The following is a 23,492-nucleotide window of genomic DNA, read 5'->3' on the forward strand; positions in this document are numbered from 1 at the left end:
GAAAAATGTCCCTTTTGCGATGTCTCGATATCGTGTCAGTCCTCCTTTAACTTTGTGGGGTTCTATCACCCCCTGTAAAAGTCATTTTCGCCTCATGGCGCCCGCACGTCTTAGTTAGCTTTACTGCCACCGAGTGAGTTGGCGCTATGCTCCCGAGGTGGCGCCAGCGGCGCCGCCTGGCGGTAGCGAAGTTACGCGGGCGCATGAGGATGAGCACTCGAACTCTCTTTTGAGGCTTCGCGCGGCCTTGGACGATCGGCTGTCGCGGGAGCGCACCCCTGTAGTGAGTCGAACATTGGCGACGCCGCATTCGCGGTACATTGTATTTGTTATGTTGTATGTGTGTTTTATTGGCATTCTATTGCGCTATGAAATGCGAAGCGTCACTGACACGCGTATGCAACGCGCCTACGCGTCAAATGCGCCTCTCGGCGTCGGTCGCGCAGGGGTGTACGCGTCGATACGCCGCCTCGAGAGAACTTTGATATTTTCGCCTACGTCACCACGCGTACGGCGGCGCCAACCGATCAGAGGCCGCGATACCTCTGACCGCTATGCCTAATGGCCGTCGCTTCGAAGGCACCTCCGAGTACTGGGCAAGCACGGAAACTACGCTCGCAAACGTTCCTGAGTAACCGCGTCGTCATCCAGTACGACAACGACACGGCGAACGACCGCGGGTGCTACCAGTGTGACGCGGTTTCGTGCCGAGTTCGAGCGACGCCTGCTCGGAACTATTGTAAACATGCTTCGGATGTTTGAAGTCTTGAGCATGAGCCCTCGCCTACCGCGAAGTCAATTCAGAGCGGTCTTGAGTGCGATCGTCGACCGAGTGAAAACATCGTACCGACTACTGCAGCATGTAGCTGCTCCTATACTCTGATCTGTGTGTATCTGTGCAAGGTACGGGTCTAAACATGCTTCGGAGGTGTGAAGACTTTAGCGTGAGCCCTCGCCTACCGCTAAGTCAATTCAGAGCGGTGTCGTCTGCATTCAGCGTAGGTCTCTACCGTCGAATTCATGTGAACCAGCTCACGTGAGGAACTTTGGTTGAAGGAAATTGACGGTAGTTGTTTCCGTCGCAAGATAGACACTATATATGACGCCCGAGACATGGTGTGGCGGTTACGCAGGAGTTTTTATCCGCAGTGTGTTTGTTTTCAACATCAGCATTCGCCTCATCATTGCCGAAAACGAACATCGCACTAGCTAAGAGACGACTTTGCCCTGCAGTGGGCGCAGTCAGGCTTATGATGATGAACCCGCTTACAGCGAGAAAGGCATTAGTGAGTTTTAACTAGTTACGGAAATACGGTACACAAATACCCTACCGTATGACGGTCCTCCTTTCCAGGTCGTCGACCTTTTGCCGGTGAAGGCACCCCAACACCACAAAAGCTTTTTTCAAAAATTACTGTGGGGTTGTCACGCCTCATTGTTGCTCGGCATCCTACGCATTACACCTGTCGTTTGGGGTACGCATTGTCACTGGATTAGTGATTCTTTATTCTTTTAGTATAAGGGTAAGAAAGAGTAAAGGGGATGGATGGGGGAATGGGGGAAGAGTTCTCGATAACTGTCTCTGTAACGGACACCTGAACCAAAACACTCGTAGGGGGTGGGGGGATGAAGGCGGTAAAAAGAGAGAAGAGGATGAAGTAGTGATTAAAGCGGTGGCAGGACGGGGAGCGGCAAAAGCACAACCAGCGGGAAAGGAGGAACACTACCGTACTGCCTTACCGTATTTCCGTAACTTAAAAGACTATTCTGTGAACGAGTTTTCTTTTGGAAAATATTTTTGCAGGAATACCAACTCGCAGATTTTTGCTAAAATGTCAACTGACAACGCCACCGTAAGGTATCACGTTACTTGTACTCGCCATAAGAACTTATAACCTATCTGTAACAGCAAAATCCAGTTTACCAGGGGACGTTAAAAAGAACGCCTTATGCCAGTCGTCCAACTTGACATTTCCATGATCTTCATTTAATAAAAATAAATAAATAACAAGTAAGTTCGAAAAAGAATACGGAGAAAAAATGACTTACTGCTTTCATGCGCTGCATCTCCTGTAGCGAAACATGTGCATATGGTTGCCGCATTCTTCCACTCCCAGAGAAGGGAAGCAAACCGGGAGGCATAAAATGCGGCGGCATTATCTGTCGAAAAACATGCCAACCGTCAGCTCTGAATGACTTCAAGAGTACGCAAGAAATAAGGGCATTGTCACACGATCCTAATAAGAATGGTTTAACCTCCACGTAGGGGTCTACAACCTACAACAGTATTTGAATAACGTAAAGCCAAGCTATTTGCCAGGGATTTACGTTAGAAGACGGCGCGTGAAAACACGGCAGGGGCGTAGCCAGGGGGGGGGGTGGTGTTCAACCCCCCCCCCGACATTTTTCAATTTTGCTTGCGTATGTACACACGCACACATACAAACGCACGCACGAACATACATATGGTTGAAACTACACCCCCCCCCCCCCCCCCCCGAAAAAAATGTCTGGCTACGCCCCTGAAACACGGGCACAAGGGAGAAGACAGGACGACACAAATATAAACTGCCGTGGGATCTCGTTGATACGATTCTGCATAATACGTTTTTCGCCCTAACTGTACGTTTTTCTTTTTTATTCCCGGCCAACGCGTCTCTTGGAAATAACGCATTTTCATGCGGTTAATGCGGTCATATTTTTGTCCGAGATTGGATAATACGACGTGAAAGAGGATATTGATTGATATTTCTAGAAATCCTACGTTTATTCCTCGGCACACATATCTTCTTCTCTTTTACTTTTCAGAGGAATTTACTCCTAGAAGTTCAAAGAAAGAAAGTGCAGCGCGAATTGTTACAAGTAACGCTGAATTGACGGTAACGCGTTACTTTTTTCGGCAATTTAGTAACGTACTCGTTACTATTTCTTAACTGTAACGGGTAACGTACTTACGTTAACATTTTTCGGTTATTCCAATTATCCCGGGAGTCTTACACGAAACTCGTTCGTCTGTTAGGCGCCACATTCCCAGAGCTATCCTTATGTCGCATGCGGCGGACTTCTATCGGCCTGCCAGGTGCTGACAATACGAGTATCATCAAAGGCGTCCGTCGAGCGCCTGTTTACCGTAGCTGCTCGCTTTTATACACCAAAATTGGTATTGCGTGACGTGACTGTACGACGAACATAAATCACAGGTGGTAACATGAAAATAATAAAATGCATGTCATGTACGGCATGATTTACATCCATGCTCACTGTGCGCTCGCGGCCGTTTCGCAAGTTTGATATACACCAAAACTGTCATTGCGTGACGTGACTGCATGACGAACGTAAACGACGGGTGGTAACATGAAAATAATAACATGCATGTCATGTACGGCGTGATTTACATGCCACGCTCATGGTGCGATAGCGGCCGTTTCGCTAGCTAGACATGTACCAAAATTGGTTTAGCGTGACGTGACTGTATGACGAACATAAATGACAGAGAGAAAGATAGAAAGAAAGAAAAAGATAGATAAAGAAATAGAGACAAAAAAAGAGACATAAGTAATAGAGAATAAAACATTGGAAGAAAGAAGGAATACAATAAAGAAAAAACAAGTAAGGGGCTCAGCTGTTCCTTCAGGCTTGGCATCAATAGTGCGAAGACGCCTCAATATCTTTCTTCAACTAGCTGAATTTCTACCTCCTTGTGGTAGAAATTTTACCGCCTTCCCGGAAGCTAGCTAATTAAATGAGTGTAAGCAAGGTTTGCTTACACTCATTTAGGTAGTTCGCTCTATAGCTTCCCGTCCTGCTCCACTAGATCACCACTGTTATTCTCTAGATTACCTGATCGCGACCCTGCAGCAACACGCTCCTCCTACACACACAATCCTTCCCATCTGCCTTGCCTTGCGCCGACTCCAACTGCGTTTCTTGCAACCAAGGGCGGCGTGCCTTGTTTGCAAGAAACCTCTTTGTACTGCGCTGCATTGACCCGCTCATGTCCGCAGATGCTGCTTCGGTTTTCCCGTGAATAAATGTGGCGACGACGCACAACGTCGCTTGCTTATACTCGTACGCCACTCTCTACCAATTAAACAGCGGCTGCATTATTGCCTGTAATGTGAATTATGTGACGTATCGTGTTGTCTTGAAGGGTGTCACAGGTAGTGACACCCTACGCCATACACGACGCTTGGTCACTCGCAAAAACCAATTGATTCAAGCTGTAATGTGGTCAATACATTCTATTATCTCTTCTCTGTTTTTCGTTAAAGAACTTTCTCTCTCTCTCTTATCTCCAGGCAATTCGAGAAGTTTTTAAACTTAAATGACTCCTTCGAGCACGTGAGTATAATGTTAGGTAGGATTCATTTGATCCATCATCCTCCCTGCCTTTCCTTTCTTCACTCACTCTCTTTTTGACTTATCATGAGCGTTAAGCTTGTGACGCAAATCATTCACCGGTGTCCGCACCATGCATGTATTCTAAAAAAATATGTGTATGTCACTTCCGCACAGTTCCACTCCGAGAAGGACCATATTGCAGTGATCGTGTTACATGTAAGTAATATTCACTAACAAAACCTGCGTGCAGGGCAGGCCCGTAGCTAGAGAGAGGCCCTAGCCCCCCCCCCCCCTCCCTCGAAATTTTAGTGAAGTAGGTGTTTTTACCAAAAATAAATAATGAAATACGTGTTTTGCTCAAATATTCAAGGGTTTCAGCAAGTGCCCCCCCCCCCCCCGGAAAAAAATTCGTGGCTACGGGCCTGGTGCAGGCTATGACAGAGCTTTTTTTTCCTTGTTTGTTCGAAGTTCTTGCAGTTTTCTTAGGAAATATAAATTTTCATTGGCTGAAGGGAGGGGCGGGTGGCTATAATGATTAAACGCTTAGCAGGTACTAACATATATAACCTTAACAACAATTCCACAAAGCTTGATTCGTTCAACATGACTTCCGAAAATCGTACAATTGTATGGTGCTCAGAGAACAGGAAAGTCGCACTAAAGAAATTTAAACGCAGCGCACGCGCGTGTGTTTTCTGTCTGCATGTGTCCAGTTAGGCTAGATGTGTCGTAGCGGAGGACTCCGAAAATTTCGACAACCTGGGGTTTTAAAACCTAAATATAAGCGCGCGGGCTTTTAGCATTTTGCCTCCATCGAAATACGGCCGCCGCGACCTTTGGATCAGTAGTTAAGCACCATAACCACAAGATGACCGCGGCGGGTAACCCCTAATAGCTGTGGTAATTAATCATTTAAGGTAAGACGACAGGAAATTCAGTGCCTATGGAAAACAGCTCAAATCCACTCGATGGAACGCTAATGAGGAAAACGGAGCATTTGGCAGAACAGTGTTTCTCTAGTCCCTTTACCAATATCTGTCAGATGGCTCCTAATAATTTACGTTATTATTATGCCAACTCAATTTCGCTGTTTTACTATGGAGTACGCAAAATTTTTGTTACTGTATACTCCAGGCACACGCAGATTACTATATATTTGTCCTCAACATCGCCTTGACACAACAGTAAACTCAAATGGAATATATGTATGCAAACAGTAGCAAAATTAAAGACATATTGCAGTAAGAAGACCAGAAAATACAATACAGAAACATAGTTAATGTATGGGATGGAAAAGAAGCTTAGAAAGAGCTTGTGCTAACAATCAAATTATGATTTCAATAACTCATTGAATAAAAGAGAGAGGTACGCCAAGCTAGCTTCTCTTAGCTGAATGTTTCTTCTGTTAGATTCAGTATCGATACCGGTGGTTCTATAGATGTTAGAATCTTAATTGCATATAAGCCAATCTCATTGCATATAAGTCAAACTTACATCCATGAGGTTCTTCAAGTCGCCGATGTGTGCAATTCACGAGACGCAAAGCAACCCCATTCTTGCATTCATCAGACTTCGTATAACGAAGCACAACGCAAGAGAAACTTCGATAACGACACTACAGAGGCATCAGAATTTGTGCGAAAGACGCCGCACGCATAGCAACGCGTGGCACAGGACAGTGCGTGGCACAGGACAGTCACAGGCAAGTGTCACGGCACTGACGCCACTAAAACGAAAAAAAAAAAAGAAAAGAGAAAACGAAAGGTCCGCTGGGCGCAGACGTTTGCGAGCTTGTCTGTCGAGATGCGAGCGCTACCACGTGACTCTATTCCATCAATGGGGACGCTCAGAGCTCATCGCCTGCCCTCGCTTGAAAACTCTGGCGGAAAGATGAAATACTGTCACTGCTCTTAGTTTAATTCTGGTGTCTTAGTGGCAACAGTATCAGATTGAGTAGCGGAGTTCAGCCAGTGTTTATTCTTTTGCACGGTGGTTTTGTGATCGCAGTATCTTGTATCTTAAGATACACAATACATTCTTCAATGTATCGGAAATACAGATACTGATACAAGTCTTGCGAGACGTATCGCGATACAGATACACAAAGTGTATCTAAGATAGTATCTGACATACATGTATCTTCGATACTGCCCAGCACTGGGCGTGCGCAGAGGGGTCGCCGCTCCCCCTAGTTACCTAAGAAGAGGGGGGCGCAAAATCTGCCCCATACATTGACTTAAGAGGGAGGGGGGGGGGCGCCGCGATAAACCTTCGCCCCCCCCCCCCCCGCCCCCCGGAAGGGAACCCTGCGCAGGCGTATGATCGTAAGCGCGAAGAAGGCAAACAGAAGACCCCCTGTCTGCATGGCAGGTGTTCGCAGAGCCCGCCCTAGAGTCACTGGAATGTTCCAGTGACTAAGGCCGCACTTGCCACGTGAAAACGCAGCGTCGTCTGCTAATCCGTGACATTCGCGCAGAAATATGTGAAAACCCTCTGTGGTGCTCGCGCACCTGCGCTGGAATGTTGATGTCTGAACGCGCTTCTGAACAAACCGGTGTTATGAAAATTTTAGCCGAAATCAAAAAGAAAAAAAATGGACATGGGCAGGAGCGCGTAAGCAAGATAACTGCTGGTCATTAAGAGTAACCGGCGGGATTCCAAGAGAAGGCATACGCGCTATAGGGGGAGACAGAAAGCACAGGACAGGGTTGATTGGCGGAACATAAGAGACGACTTTGCCCTGCAATGGGCGCAGTCAGGCTTATGATGATGAACCCCATTACAGCGAGAAAGGCATCAGTGAGTTACGGAAAAGGCATTAGAGAGTTTTAGCAAGTTACGGAAATACGGTACGCAAATACGGTAAGGCAGTACGGTAGCGTTCCTCCTTTCCCGCTGGTTGTGCTTTTGCCGCTCCCCGTTCCAGCGACAATGCGTATACCCCATACGGCAGGTGTCTCGTTAACAATGCGTGGGCTGACAGGCAACAATAGGCCGTGACAACCCCACAGTAATTTTTGAAACAGCTTTTGTGGTGTTGGGGTGCTTTCAAAGGCAAAAGGTCGACGACCTGGAAAGGAGGAGCGGTACCGTCATACGGTAGCGTATTTGCGTACCGTATTTCCGTAACTAGCTAAAATTCTCTAATAGAGAATTTTAGCTAGTTACGGAAATACGGTACGCAAATACGCTACTGTCCTTTCCAAATACGCTACCGGCACGCAAATACGGTTCTCCTTTCCTTTTCCACTCATACCTTTCTTTTTCTTCTTTTACCATTCTCTTTTCACTCTCACTGTCCCTTCAATCCCCAGTCCCCCGTGAGTGTATCGGTTGAGGTGTCCTCACTTGAGAGACAGTTATCGTTCACTCTACACCCAATTTTCATTTCCTTCTTCCTTTTAAGAATCACCCCCCCCCTCCTTTCTAGGTCGTCGACCTTTTGCCGATGAAGGCACCCCAACACCGCAAAAGCTTTTTCAAAAATTACTGCAGGGTTGTCACGCCTCATTGTTGCCCGTCAGCCTACGCATTGTTAAGGAGACACCTGTCGTTTGGCGTTACGCATTGTCACTGGAACGGGGAGCGGTAAAAGCACAACCAGCGGGAAAGGAGAGACGTTACCGTACTGCCTTACTGTATCTGCGTACCGTATTTCCGTAACTTGCTAAAAGACTATTCTGTGAACGAGTTTTCTTTTGCAAAATATTCTTGCAGGAAAGCCAAGTCGCAGATTTTTGCTAAAGTGTCAACTGACAACACCACCATAAGTGAAATGCAGTAGGTTTACCAGGGGAAGTGCTCCGGCGTTTTTTTCAAGACACTAATATTTGCGATGGCTACTGAGTTCTTGAACTTGTAGGACTGTGTATATATATATATATATATATATATATATATATATATATATATATATATATATATATATATATATATATATATATATATATATTATTTATTCTGTTATCTTAACAACTATGTGGAAAGGGGTAGCCGTCACCAAGCAATGGTGACAACAACTCCTTCATTTATTTTCTATTTCAATAAAAAAAAAGGGGGGGGGGTAAAAAGAACGCCTTATTCTGGTCGTCCAACCTGACACTTCCATGATCTCCATTTAATAAAAATAAATAAACAGCAAGTAAGTTCGAGAAAGAATACGGAGAAAAAATGACTTACTGCTTTCATGCGCTGCATCCTCTGTAGCGAAGGATGTGCATATGGGAACCACAATCTTCTACTCCCAGGGTAGGGTAGCGAACCGGGCGACGTAAAATACGGCTCCATTATCTGTCGAAAAACATGCCAACCGTCAGCTTTGAATGACTTGAAGAGTACGCAAGAAATAAGGGCATTGGCCGCACTCGAAATGGCCGCACTCGCGAAGCGAGGGCAGGGCCTTGACTGAGCAACAGGAAATAATGTACTTACTACTCACGTTTGTGGAAAACCACATCTGGACTAAAGTCCCTAGATTTTCCCCTGCTCTTCAACAGGGAAAAATCTAGGGACTTTAATCTGGACGTAATGATAGCGGTGACTACAGTTACGTCTGGACGTAACCCTAGCCACAGCCTTTCCGCTTTCGTTCCACACATCCCAACATTTGCTGTGAAAATTTTCCGAATGTGCCCTAACATTTGCGACGTGCGTGAAAGCTCGTTTCGTCGTGACAGGACGTGGCGCTGAGACTGCGTATTACGCACGGCGCGTAATACTGCTCGATACCCAGGCTTGTACAAGTGGCTGGGATAAATAAATAAACAAATAAATAAATATATATATATATATATATATATATATATATATATTAACCCAATGAATGAATTGTCTGAGAAATTTTAAACTAGGGCGCGTTTATCTCATCTAAATTGGACACTCCGTGCCGTTGGACATTCAGTCTCGCCGGTCACGTGACCCATTGGACTCAGTCTCGTTGGACATTCAGGCTCTGAATATCGGCCTGCCAGGTGCTGACCATACGAGTATCATCTAATGCGTCCGTCCAGCGCCTATTTACCGTAGCTGCGGACGAATTCACTAAGAAGCGGGGCATGCTGTCCGACGACTGAGGCTGACCTTGAACGTCTTCGCATAAGCACTCGCAATTTTCGCTGGATTGATATACATAGTGTGCATTGACGTAACCGTGGCTGCCATCTTCGGGCACCAGCTGCTTGAGACGCTGCGTGAACTCTTACAAGAACGCGGTGCAAGAAACCGTGACATCAGATTAGCGCTGGTGCCCCCTCCCGTTCCTTTGTGGCGCGGCTGGCGAACAGAAGAAAGCGGGGGGCACAAAAGAACGCGGGGACGGGATTGTGTGTCCTCCCCTGCACTGACACTCTTTAATGAGATAAGAAGTCACGGCGGCCGCCATGTTGAGGTACTCACCTGTCTGTGACGTCACGCGAACACTATGTGTAGGTTAAACGGGCAAAAATTATTTATGCTGCAAATATTTTTTCCGGGACTATGCAATTTAGATCAACGCATATGTTTTGTACGCTGCTAGAAGCACGCCTTCAGAATTACGCCATATTCGTTGAGAGATCAGTGATGTTTTCATTCCCGAGAGCGTTGATAATGAAATCTCAGTTTCTCTTTACTGCCACATTGAGAAGTGGCTTACCATGTGCCACGAAGTTACAAGCCATCACAAGCAACTCTGCAGTAAACATTAGGCCACTATAATATTGCTTAAGTCCGGCACACTTGTGCAAAATTTTCTAGTTATATCAGTAATTCAGCTAAAATCGTTGTTTTGGTTAGATGCGTTATGTTAAATATAGGGAGCTTTCACAAGCGGCGGAGGCGCTGTGCATTGTGGGTAGTCCGCCATTTTGAAGTCATAGACAACCGAGCAGGCGCTGAACCGAGTCGGGAAGCGCGCGCGTGCGGCAGCACCGAGTAAACAAACAGACGTGCTGGCGCAATCACGCTTGTTGTTCTTGTGAGGAGTACGGAGCAATGACTACGAAGTCAGCGAAGACCAGAATGTATGTACGCATCGACGCTCTCCCCGAAACACCGCGAGCGATACAACGAGAAAATCCTACTATCCGGAGTGGACTCGTTCACGCTGCAGGCAGGCGACTGCATAGTGGATGGGAATTTGTGACCGCTCGTCGATGCCTCCGACATTCGCGAATTTGTGGTCTTGAGGTAGTGTTTTGTAACGCGACAACAGCTCAAAGGAAGGAAGGCCGTTGGCGGCCACAACTTCGTGACAAGCGGCCGGTAAGCGAGCCGCGAATGAGGCAAGTTGCTGCCGATAGCGGGATCGTCATCACACAGGTAAGCTTCTAAGGGCGTTTTAGATGTTTATCTTTCCCATTCTATTGTTAAGTGACCCATTCGCAGGCCCGCTTCAGGCCTCCCGTCGAAGTGTGGTTCCTGGGGAAGGGTGACGGAGAAATTCTTGCTGCGCATTGCTCGTGCATGGCGGGAAACGACGAGGCGTGCTCGCACATTGCAGCGTGCTGTGCACCTTGGCATATTTTGCAAAAAGTTCATGAAAACTTAAACTTATTGCACTTTTCTCGAAGAGCTGATACTAATCGGCGCCTTTGCTGCTTCTCACCGACGACACATGCTCGCTACTGAAGGTCGATACTCAGCTGCAATCAATACGCCGAGAAACTGGTCGCAGCCAAGGCTGCGGTGCGCAAGTTGGCTTGTTGCAGTGTCGATGCGCCACTTCTTCATCGCCGATGACGACAAGCCCGTTTCGGCAACGGGCCGCACCTCAAGTTTTTTCATGGCAGGAGGGAACCAGCTCTTGGAGCAGTCTGTGCGAGCGCTCTTCACGCGCTCGCAGGCCGTACTCCGCGTAAAAGAGGAGCGCTGCGATGTGCGAACACGCCTCGCCGTCTCAGGCCGTGCGCGGCAAGGATTTCTCCGTCACCCTTCCCCAGGAACCACACTTCGACTTGAGGCTTGTCACAAAAGAATGCAAAAGATATATATCTAAAACGTCCTTAGAAGCTTACCTGTGTCATGATGATCCCGCTATCGGCAGCAACTTGCATCATTCGCGGCTCGCTTACCCAGCCGCTTGTCACGTAGTTGTGGCCGCCAACGGCCTCCCTTCCTTTGAGCTGCTGCCGCGTAACAAAACACGTCCGCAAGACCACAAATTCACGAATGTCCGAGGCATCGACGAGTGGTCACAAGTTCACAGTCGGCTGCCTGCAGTGTGAACGGGTCCACTACGGATAGTTGGATTTTCTGGTGTTTCGGGGAGAGCGTCGATGCGTACATTCTGGTCTTCGCTGACTTCGTAGTTAATGCTCGGTACTCCTCACAATAAGAACATGCGCGATCGCGCCGGCACGTCTGTTTGTTTACTCGGAGCTGCCGCACGCGCGCGCTTCCCGGCTTGGTTGACTATGACTTCAAAATGGCGGACTACCCACAATGCACAGCGCCTCCGCCGCTTGTGAAATCTTTATTGAATTGATATTCTGGCTCCTGCAGCGAGGGCGCACTTATGATTCAAATTTGTGACCCTGGAGTAACGGCAAAAGTAACGTGCGTTACTTTTTTGCGGTAACGGCAACGCCTTACCTTTTTTTTTTGTGGGTAACATAGAACGGTAACGCGTTCCTTTTTTTGTTAGCGTAACGAGTAACGCACTTAGTATTTTTTTTTTCGGTAATGCATAAACACTGCCACTCGTTGAAAGACCACGTGACGCCAGCTGGCAAAAGAACAAGAGTATTCCATACTCGCCGCTGTGGCTACGAGCGGCGCTAACACTCCCAGGTTTGCATGCACGGACATAGCTGATAAAGTGGACGAGGAGGACCGACGCTATAGCTCCATCAGGCGCGTTATCTGAAGGTTGCATGTTCGGTCCCTGCCGGCGGCAAGTTGTATTTTCGTCTCCTTTACTTTCTTCACATCTCGTATAATTACTACAATAAAGTTAAAACAGTACAATTAACGTCACATGTACCTTGTCAGCCTTCGCCTGTCCACATAGGTCGTGGTGCCGCTCGTCTGGCTGATGGGCCCGGTAGGCCTAACGTCGTCGTTTCCTTCACCCGGCGTATCGTCCCACCGTTGACAAAGGTCCTTACCTTACCTTAGAATAGAGGGACCTTAACGTTTACAGTGGCACACCGGGGATTGCGGGGATTGCCTTCGGCGGCTCTCTTCAGAAGTGGGTGCTTGCGACAGGAACGTTCGTACCTGCACGCGGTTGCTGCGTCGCCGGCTAGCCTCGCTGGAACGCCGTCGTGATCGCCGGCCGCACTTCGAATATCACCTGCATCGTGGCCGAAACGGCTTTGGAGAGTCTTGTTGCTTGTGGTGGGGGGGAGACGCTAATTTCTGCAACCGTTGAGGGAACACGGCGCAGCGTCCTGGGGAAGGGGGAGGAAAGAACGGAGAAGGCTAGGTAAATGCTTAAGAAGTCCGCGGTGTTTCCTCCTCAAAGGCGGATGCACACAAGCCTACACCAATGGGCGTGCATTCCTGACTGACGTCATGAGCGGCATGGCCGGTGAGCCCGCCTTCAGAGAACATTGCCAAGCGCCATGCGCGGGACTATTTAGTCGCGGAGGCGACCGGCTGCCGCGCTTCGGTCGTCTGGGAGGGGCCTCTGCTGACAGTGCGCCCCCCGAACGAGTGGTTCCTCGTTAACAATGCGTATGATAGGCTGAGAGGCAACAATAAGGCGTGACAACCCCACAGTAATTTTTGAAAAATTTTTGTTGTTTTGGGGGGTTAGTGATTCCTATTCTTGGTATAGGGGGAAGAAAGGGGGCAAGAGTGCTCGATAACTGTGCCTGAACCAGCACAACGAGCGGGAAAGGAGGAGCGCTACCATACGACCTAAAGTCCCTAGATTCTAGGGACTTTAGTACGGCCATACCGTGTTTGCGTACCGTATTTCCGTAACTGTTGCGTTACGTCGGAGTAAACCTTTTACAAACACCAATGGGCGCCCGTGTCACAGGCTGATCTCACAACCTGGTTCCACTACGGGACTACTTAGCCAATAAGAAGACAGAACATCGTTCACGATGTATTCATTCCATATTTGCAGTAAGGCGCGAAAACACAGAGTCACGAGAAAGGACACAGGACATAGCGCCATTAATTGCTCTTAGTGGCGCTATGTCCCATGTCCTTTCTCGTGATTGTGTTTTTTCGCGCCTTAAAAGGCCTCACTTAAAGTGCCTATATTTTGAAAAAAAGATCTAGGGACTTTAGGCTCACCTAAAGTCCCTAGATTTTTCCTTTTTACTTAAGTACCGACAACTGCCTCCTTTCACGGCCCTCTCTCACGCGCAGCTGGCGTCCGACGCCATTTTCTTCCTAACTTGGAAGATTTACAAAGCCATGTGCGTCTAAGTACATAAGCCACGCACCTTTCAGCGGACAATATGCTACCTCGACGCGCCTTTCTCCTCCCGTCAACCCCCTGTCATTAGTGAATGGGGGACGCGTTTCACCAGGTGCTGGAAAAGAGTTAGGAAGAACATGGCTGCCGAAAACGAGCGTTAGCCAATGAGATTCGTCGCCGGCGCTTCAATGGTTGTCGGTACTGAAGAAAGAACAGGGAAAAATCTAGGGACTTTAGGCTCACCAGCTCCAAAGCAACGCAGACTTGAACTTTCTGTGTCCACAGATGGCCGCACTTACGAACCACCAAAAGAACTCTAGGAATGTAAATCTCACCAGGATACGGAAAAGTATTTGTAGCGCTGCTTGAAAGTAGCACTGCTTGAAGCTTGCCCGGGAACTTCTCAAAACAGGGTAAACGCTTTGTCCTCCCCCCACCGCGCCATGTCCCACAACTTTTCTCTTTCACCCCACTGCGCCCCTAATCCGTATAATGGGCACTGACTTGTCTCTTCTAAAATCCCTAGGTTTTTCGCTGTTCTTGTCTTAAGTACCGACAACCATTGATGCGCCGCCGACGAATCTCATTGGCTAACGCTCGTTTTCGGTAGCCATGTTCTTCCTAACGCATATCCAGCACCTGGTGAGACGCGTCCCCCGCTCACTAATGACCAGTGTTGTAGGCGTTACTGAATAAAAGTAACTAAATACGTTACTCGTTACACTATAAAAAAAAGGAACGCGTTACCGCCTTACGTTACCTGCAGAAAAATGTAACGCGTTACCGTTACCGAAAAAAAGTAACGGACGTTACCTCTGCCGTTACTCCGCAATCATAAATTTTAATCAATGTGTCTTTGCTCAGGAGCCCACAATAAGAATATTCTAAATCTGAAATTTATGTTTCACATAAAACTTATATCCCAAACAACGAATATACACAAAATGCTGATTTAAGGAGTATTATTTGCACAAATGTACCGGACCTTAGCAATGTTATAGTGGCTTAAAGTTGCCTGTAGAGTTCCACGTGATGGCTTCTGGCTCTGGCATATGGTGAAGCCATTTTTCTCAATGTGACATTATAGACAATATGAGATTCAATAAGCAGCGCTATTCGCAAAGAAAGCATCTATGAACTCTCAAGAAATTTGCAATAATTCTGATGGCGTGCTTCAGCTAGCAAAATAAATGTGCGAATTTTGTAGTAGTAAAGAAATGCTTTAATGGGCTAGTCACGAAAAAAAAATATCTGTGCATAAGCATTTCTTGTTCACTTGAACCTCTATAATTGCCTCAAAAATTGGGAGCGTTTATGTGGGGGTGTTCAAGATCAGCCTCGCTCGCTCAGGAGTTCAATAACCAGAAACTTCGCTGCAGTTGCAGATAGAAAGAAGCAAAATTTATTTTCAAAACAAAGTTGGTAAGTATTATCAACTTTGACTACACTAAAATGTCGCATATTTAGACATTTTTCAAAAACAGTTTCCTTCGTTCTACAAGTTCCAAACGATGTTACTTTACTCTCTGTTGCGCACACATTTCATACACAAAATGTCTTCTTTGTAACGGTAATATTTTTGTTTTACAACGTCGCGAACTTTCGAGGACGACAGCTACTGAAATTGGTCCTTATTAAAACTTGTTGTTGGGCTAGTTGGTAACTCGTCATATTGTAAGAAAGAAACTTAGCGCAATTTATAATTTCCACAAAGCACTCACAGAATCACACACGCACACACTGTGTGTGTGTGTGTGTGTGTGTGTGTGTGTGTGTGTGTGTGTGTGTGTGTGTGTGTGTGTGTGTGTGTGTGTGTGTGTGTGTGTGTGTGTGTGTGTGTGTGTGTGTGTGTGTGTGTGTGTGTGTGTGTGTGTCTTGAGTGTGTGCATGTGTGATGCTGTGATTGCTTTGCGGAAGTTATAAATTGGGCTAAGTTTCTTACAATATGAAATTGGTCCCTTGGTATTGAATATGTTCGATATTTTTTCTCTCGTAAATTATGCAGTTAATAAGAAAATAAGTTCCTTTTCGCGCTACTGGGTGGTACGTGCATAAAATATAAAATACTCCATCAAATCTAAAATATCTATTTTCGGAATCGCCCGTTTGCAATAACCACGGTTAGGAGACTAAGCGGTTATGTCTGCCGTGTAGCTACCTGTAACCGCAGTTAGCTTAACCGCGGTTAAGGCTGTTCGTGTGACAGCGGTAGTAATGGGCTTTGGTTGAAACAGAGGGACGCCAACCAAGGCAGTGAGTAAAAAAGATTTTTTTTTTTTTTTGCGTTACAAGAAAAAATTCGACGTTTCGCGCCGCACTCGCATTTTTTTTTTTTTTCAGGGTTTTCTTCCTGCCGTGGGATCACGCCTATTCTCCACGATAATGCAGAATCTCGATCGGCAGCGCACCTTTAGACCGGTTGAGGTTACCGGCTGTCGCCTGGATTAAAGCCTGGATGGGCAAGAATTCCACAAAAAGCTGCTTAAGTCGTCAACGCGGGAGTTGTCGAATTCGACGCGGTGGTCGTTCACCATGCTGTGCTCAAAGAGCGTACTCCTTTGCCACTCTAACTTGCGGACGTCTTTTTTATGTTGTCGCAGCCTCTCGGGGAAGTTCTTTGTTTCCCCCACGGGTACGAAATTTCACGATCAGCACGTGGTATGTAGTAAACCAGCTCTTCCGCTTTCTCTTCGGACGGCCTGTCCTTTGGGCATGAAAAGGCGCAGGTGCCAGCAATCCACCTGCTACATCCACTTCCACGAGAAGCATGTCCGTACAGTCTCTCATGGCGAATTACGCGGCTTTCTTCAAGCTTTGTATGGCGATGGCCCAACTCTGCCCACAGGGAGTCGGCGGCGCGTCTTTAGAAATTGGTCCCCACAATTTCCACAAACAAAAGCGATTCTGCCCGCGCTTTCTTGGTCAATGCCTGGCTAAAGTCCCTAGATTTTTCTCTGTTCTAGGGACTTTATGCCTGGCAGGCCGACAGCAGTTCGACGCTACGACAGAAGAATTTGTCGGGGCGAGCTCTGGGAAAACGGCACCTACAGGATGAAAAAGTAAGGAGTAACGTGACACCGCACGTTACCGAAAAATGTTAACGTAAAACGCCGGCGTTTTCCCGGCGTTTCGTACGCCGGAGTCCCTCGACGTCGACGCTACCGGTGACGGTGGCCGAAACGTCCACCTCTGGACGGTCCAGACATCACGGGCGGCAGCGTCGACGCCGGAAGCAGTTCGATGGGCGCAGAACCAATCAGCGTGCAGCTGGCAGTGACTTCCGCTACGTAACGGCGTCGTTGCTGCTGCCAAAATGGCTGCCGCCCGCCTCGAATCTAATAAGTCATCGCCGTGCGCTGTGTGGCCCTTAAGTTCTCAACTGATGCTTGTATTTGACTTAGCTTGTTCCATAGAAGCTTCGACAGCAACTGAATGAGCAAAACTGCTTGGTTTGACCAAAGTACAAAGAGCTGTGATTTATATCACATCGATCCATTCATTGAATTCAAAATTACGCAAGCATTAGATAGAAGTATGGAAACTCTTATTCACCGATTGAGGCTAGGCACCGCATACACAAAACATTTTTTGCACAGAATTGGTAGAGCTGAAACTCCCGAATGCGAATGTGGATTTATAGATGAAGACGTATGTCACCTTCTCATAGACTGTCCACATCATGACACGCCGCGACGCCGTCTTAAATCGGAACTGTTGGCATTAGAACACAAACCGTTTAGCCTGAGGAAACTTCTGGGCCCGTGGCCAACTGGAGTTTTACAGACGCACGCTTTAAAAGCGTTAACACGTTTCTTACAAGACAGCGGCATTGCTGACAAGTACTAAGAAATAACGAACTTTCATTTGTATAACACATGTCGTACTTATTATGCGCAGTCTCATATGACACCCATCAAATGTGTATGCTGAAGTGAATGACGTATCGACTGATATGTACACACGAGCGAATACATCTTCTTAAGACCAGACGTGTGCTCTGCTGTTTTTGTGCTGGTCGGACCAAATGGTTTGCCGCCTTCTCTGACGGCGTTGATGCGACGACGCCGAGGGACGCAACGTCAGAAAACGCTGGCAAAAACGCTGAATATGGTTCGGCCTTAAGGCGGGCTACCTGAGGGCACAAAACAGCGCGCGCCTGACCCCTTCCAACGAAGGCTGCCTATAGATGCCGCCATAATAATCACCTGGATGTTGCAGATATACGTGCTGCCATTATTAGTTAACAATTTGAATAGATATATTACTTTGAAAATTTGTCAATTTAACCCGTAAGAACCTCGAATTTTGCGATGGTTCAGGAGGAGGAGGAGGAGGAGGAGAAAAACGGAAAGACAGGGAGGTTAGCCAGTTCTCAGACCGGCTGGCTACCCTGTGCTGGGGAAAGGGGAAGGGGGAGTGAAAGATGATAGAAAAGAGATGTTACAAAAAAGAAGAAAAAAAAAGAACAATAGTACGATAAACGACACTGCTTAAAGTCTGTCTATGAGACTAGTTTTGCGCAAAAAGCGCAATAACACTTTCAAAGCTTTCTGTGCCGAGGATGGTTTCGGCCAGGGTCCTAAGGGCCAAACAACGAAACGTTCCTTTCCTCAGTAAGGAAGCCTTCGTTTTGGTGAGGCCGCCTTATGTCACTCTGAAAGCTTCCTCACTGAGGAGCCCTCGGTGAAGGCTTCCTTGGCGCTTCCTCAGCTTAAAGGGACACTAAAGGCAAATAACAATTTATGTCAGAGTGAAAGCCCAATGTATGACAACTTCTAAAATGGCAATATTATCAACAGCAGTGACCTACTTACCGAGAAATTAAGCTAAATGTATCACATGACGAGCGCCACGAGTGGGACATTTTCGAAGTGATCCCGATGACGTAGGGAAGTCGGCCTGCAATAAATCACTAGTAATCAAACTAACAGCAGTAAAAAAAGAACATTCCGAGCATCAAAAGACGTAATAAAATGCTGTTTGTTCGTTTCCGCTTGATTCATGGAAAACAAAACCTCCGTGGCGTTGCCATGGGGAACGGGGAACGGCGCGCGTGGTTCAAAGGTTCCGTTCTCGCCGAGCTGTGCCTCGCCCGTTTCAGTGGTAGTTCCGGGATCGCGTACTGCCGTGCGTGTTTTGCGCGCTCGTGAAGGTCGCTCTGACAGAAAGTTCGACAAAATGCCGCATGCGTGTGATATTGCCGGATGCCCGAATGGTGCACAACGCCAGTGCTGCAGCAAGGAAACCGGTGTGTCTTTTCACTGGGTGCCGCGGAATGAACCCTTACGCTCGAAGTGGCTTAGTGACATGCCATTGCGCCAGTGTGCTCAACAGTCAAAACCTCTGCGTGTGTGCTCGCTGCACTTTCGTACTGAGGATTACGAGACCAACCGCAACTTGGTGACGGCTTTGAATGTGCCCATCCGAGCAAGTCTTTGCCGCAGCGCCGTTGTTGCTACTGTGGGTCCCGCTACTTCCGTTTGGCTGCTACTAGTGTCGGCGGCCGCGCAGTAAAAGCGGGCAACGTTGGGCATGGCAGCAGTGACGTATGAGAGTCGTATTTTCAGGCGGGAGATTTGAAGCGCGCTAACGCGATGCAGACCACTAAAAACGTGATTTTATTTCAAAATAAGCACTTCCTTGGCACAAAAGCAGCGCTACGAGGTTTCTGGACCGCTATTTCAACAATCAACGTCGACTTAATATTTGCCTTTAGTGTCCCTTTAAGGTTGCTTTGGGGCTACCTTCGTGCGCCCTTAGGTCCGCTCCTGGCCCTGAACGAGCGCTTTCACCTCACAGCTAGCCCACGTGATGAGCTAGCCCACGTAATGCTTGTTTCCGAGGCAACCCTCCCACCCCACCTCTGCGGGGAGACGCGAGCGTGCGTGCAGGTGAACATGACGGTGAAGCACGTTTAGATTGACAGCGTTTAAAGAGGCGGGCGTTTCAGTGTTGCTAGAACGCACCACGTTTCGCGCTCGACTACGGTGGCTTTTCACATTTAGTAATCGCAGTTGGAAGAAAGCGTACACGCGTCTCCATATTAACACTTCACTTTGGAAGTGATGTGGTGACCCAACTTTTTTTTACAGAATAAACGCTTGTGAGCAAAGCTTATATTCGATAATCTCGAACGCAGGAGCGCGGCAACCATTCCTCCCGCGAGGACGGGTGAAGGGAGCTTTCAGAGTACGCTTGCTTCCTCCGTCGCTACTTGGCTGTAAGGAGGCCTCACGTAAGGTGAGGACGCGGTCGAAGGAAAGGAACGTTTCGTTGTTTGGCCCTAAGATCTTTTCTTCTGACAGTGGACGATTGTCAAGTCTACTTAACACTTTGGACAGTTCAAAAAACAAAAAAAAAATGTCACACGGTCCTTTATATGCATTCCTATATGAGGACTAGAAGGCGAAAGCAATCTTATTTTTTTGCTTCTTCTTCTCAGTCGATATAGATCGCGCCCAAAAGCCACCCAACGTGATGTTTGCACGGCCTCCGGGATCGGAGGAATTGGAAGCATTTTGCACCTTACATGGTTTTTGCAGTGCCCCCTTTGAGCAAGCGACGAATGTCATGTAATGACGCCATCACGTGATGTCGCGTGATGTGACGTAAAATATACTGCACTACGACACAAATTCTGGGGACCTGTGACGTCATGGGGTGACCTCATCACGTGATGATTTTTTGCATCACGCATGTTGACACCGCCGATGCCGAGGTCACTCTTCTCGTTTGATGAGGCATCTAAGGTGTTTTGCCTTAAAGGGACACTAAAGAGAAACAATGAATTGGTTTAGATTGATAAAGCGTGCTCGGAGAACTCTTGTGTAGTTTATTTCGCCACCATAGGTTTATTATTAGAGGAGAAAACAAAGTTCAAAGTTTATTTTTAAAATTTCGCGCCGAACTTTGTAACTCGTGACGTAAAAGATTTCAAAGAGCATTTAACGTATTTTGGCGCCATTGGCTCGACGAAATGTCCACAAACTCGTTATGTCAAATCTCAGGGCCCCTCAGAGGACAATGTACTTCTATTTAACCGATTAGGAACTACGTAGGCCCAAGCAGGCGCCGTCAAAAATATGTGACGTCACGGCAAATGGTGCAGGAATTCCAAGGTGGCATCGCCACCTGTATTTTCTTTTTGCGCGTTTTCTCGCTTATTAAGCGCCTTCTCGGGGGAAGCGAGAAAACGTGCAAAAAGAAAATTCGGGTGTCAACGTCACATTGGAATTCCCGCACCAAACGCTGTGACGTCATAGATTTTGACGGCATCTGCAAGGTCCTACGTACTTCCTAAGTTGTAAAAATTAAGTACATCGTCCTCTGAGAAAGCCATAGGCTTAACATACCAAGTTTCAGGAAATTTCTTTGAGTCGAGGTCGCCAAAATGCGAAAAACACACTTTGAAATCCGTGACGTCACGCGAGGAGGTTTCTGCGCGAAATTTAAAAATAAAACCTTGACCTTGAGTTTACGCTTTAATAACAAACCTCTGACGGTGAAATGAACGATATTAGAGTTCTCAGAGTACAATTTATCGATCTAAACCGATTCAGTGTTTCACTTCAGTGTCCCCTTAAAAGACAGAAACTGAGAAATTCACGGCAAGAACGCCTCGTGCTGATGAGCCACGACACGACCGGCAGACAGGCCTGGCACGTTATCACCAGACAGCAAGCAGACAAGGAGGCGGTGAACAGAGGGGGGGGGGGGGGCACATGGTAGATTAGGGCACCATAAATGTACGCTGCTACAGCGTGACTGCCCGCCTCTGCGCGCGTCCGCAGTGCATGCAGTTGAAGCGGTCATGGACGACACGGAGTTCCTGCCCAGCTGCTGGGGCCTTCGACTACGTGGACAGGAACTGATCGACCACTTCATCAAGGAGACGGCACGTTTGAGCGAGGAGACCAGAAGCCGCGTAGCTGTACAAAAGGACATCAGGTAAGACGTGCGACTTCGGAAGAAAATTAGACGGTCAGGAGGGACTTGAGCTCCCCAGTCCTTGAGAACCGGTGAAAAAAGAGGGCCGAGTGGGACGCTCAGCTCCCGCCTCCCCCCACCCCCCCCCGCCCCCGAACATTGAGTTGTAACCGACATGTTACTGTTTCAACAATACTATTGAGATTTTTGAAAAAGCCAGAAACTGAATAACGTATGACAAAATCGCCTTCTGCTGGTGAGCCATATGAAACGACCGGCAGATAGGCCTGGCATGTTATCACCAGTCAAGTACCATGCTTCAGCTTCCGTTATCCTTATGCGGGGCAAAGTCAGTATACACTTTTATCTCTGTATACATTATCCCTACGCATTAGTAACCCTATGTATTACCTGCTTACCTATATATACAATTAGATGCCTTGTGCATTCCTACCGTGAACAAGCACCGGTTGTTTACTGTAAAACCTAGAAATAATGTTCCCAGAAGATTTGGGTACGGGCTATCTGGTACTAAAATGGGTCCATCTTTCACTATCGAATCATTGCACCATGCTTCAGTTGAAAGCTATTCAAACCACATTCATTAGTACAACCGTGTTTTCTCTCCTGCTCAAGCGTCATTTTAATCTTTTACGTATTCTTACTCGTATACCGTTTCTAGGCATATACGTATAACGCGCTGATGACAATAAATGAGATGCGAACATGTATGTTACAGTGAGAGAGATTATACGAAGAGGGGTTGACGGGCACCTCTGATGGGCCAGCAAAACCAACGCCTCGTCTAAAAATAGAGGTGGCGTTGGCTAAACGGTCAGCTTAGAGTGCCTCGATGCGCGCGCCCCCGCGCCGGCATAGCTCTTTCCAGTGTTCCGAGTGAACATCATCCTCATGAACCCACACCAACTATCCTGGTCGCATACCGTGTAAAAGTGAACTAGAATATGTACACTTTAACCGTTATTGTGTTTCTCTCTCTCTCTCTTTCTCTTTGTCCTTCGTCGTCATCGCGCCTTTCACCTCGGGTCTTGCTACTCTTGCGAGTGAAAGGGGAGCGTGTGGTAGTGGTGGTGTTTGAGTGGGGGGGGGGGGATATTTCAGGGGGCTACAAGAGTGCTAAAAGGGGGGGGGGGTGAACTGCAGAAATGTGCGCGCCGTGTGCAAATTTTCGATGGTGAATCCTTTGTCCCAAGTCGTGAAGAGAGGAACGGGTAAAGTGATCAAAGGGTTTGACTAGTGCAGGTGTGGTTGGGGGGGGGGGGGGGGGATGTAGGTATGCATGCCTGCATGTCGGTCTGCGTGTGCCTGCTCCACGTACACGTCAACGAACGCAGCAACAAGCAGCAACTATTTTCGGGAGAGGTGTGAGAGAGACAACAATGCGGGCATTTTGAAATATTTCTATTCACTCATTCTTTTTTTGGCATGTGAACCGAGCATATCGGCGACATATTATTGTATAAACATTTATTACACGTCTGCGTATTGACATGTACGCTGTGGTCAGCGGTATATTTCGTCACCGAGAATCTGCAGGTGTGAGGACACCGTAGCCCTTCCCCTGGTTACGCGGGCCTATTACACGCAGATCTCATGTAAATATAATCACTGCAATTATGGAGCAAGATTGAATATCGGAGACAACGCCACACCACTGCTAGAAGCCTGCTGTGTGACTTTTAACGTCACCAGAGTTTCATGAACTTTAAAAAATCTAAATGTCATTTAAAATGTCATTTTTTCCCAGGACGATAAGCCAGTGGAATAGGTTGTCTCCTGAAGCAGCAGAAATTACTTCACATGAAGTATTTTCAAGTTCACTGCTGGGTCTCCAGTAGTGTACTCGCGC

General features: G+C 47.4%; 1 protein-coding gene across 2 annotated transcripts in view; it reads left to right on the forward strand.

The window, feature by feature from the left end:
- Positions 1 to 23,492, forward strand: part of LOC119382883 (kynurenine formamidase) — an 82,676-nt gene that overhangs the window by 39,048 nt on the left and 20,136 nt on the right. Inside the window, exons 2-4 of one of the 2 annotated variants that reach the window (XM_037650777.2) lie at positions 4,299 to 4,341; positions 4,516 to 4,557; positions 21,487 to 21,643. In XM_037650777.2, coding sequence (XP_037506705.1) covers positions 21,507 to 21,643 — 137 coding nt within the window. In that variant the 5' untranslated portion in view covers positions 4,299 to 4,341; positions 4,516 to 4,557; positions 21,487 to 21,506. The remainder of the gene's footprint in view (positions 1 to 4,298; positions 4,342 to 4,515; positions 4,558 to 21,486; positions 21,644 to 23,492) is intronic. The other variant, XM_037650776.2, reaches the window with a different exon arrangement.

Source organism: Rhipicephalus sanguineus, chromosome 2, assembly GCF_013339695.2.
Source record: "Rhipicephalus sanguineus isolate Rsan-2018 chromosome 2, BIME_Rsan_1.4, whole genome shotgun sequence".
In the NCBI taxonomy this organism is placed as follows: domain Eukaryota; kingdom Metazoa; phylum Arthropoda; class Arachnida; order Ixodida; family Ixodidae; genus Rhipicephalus; species Rhipicephalus sanguineus.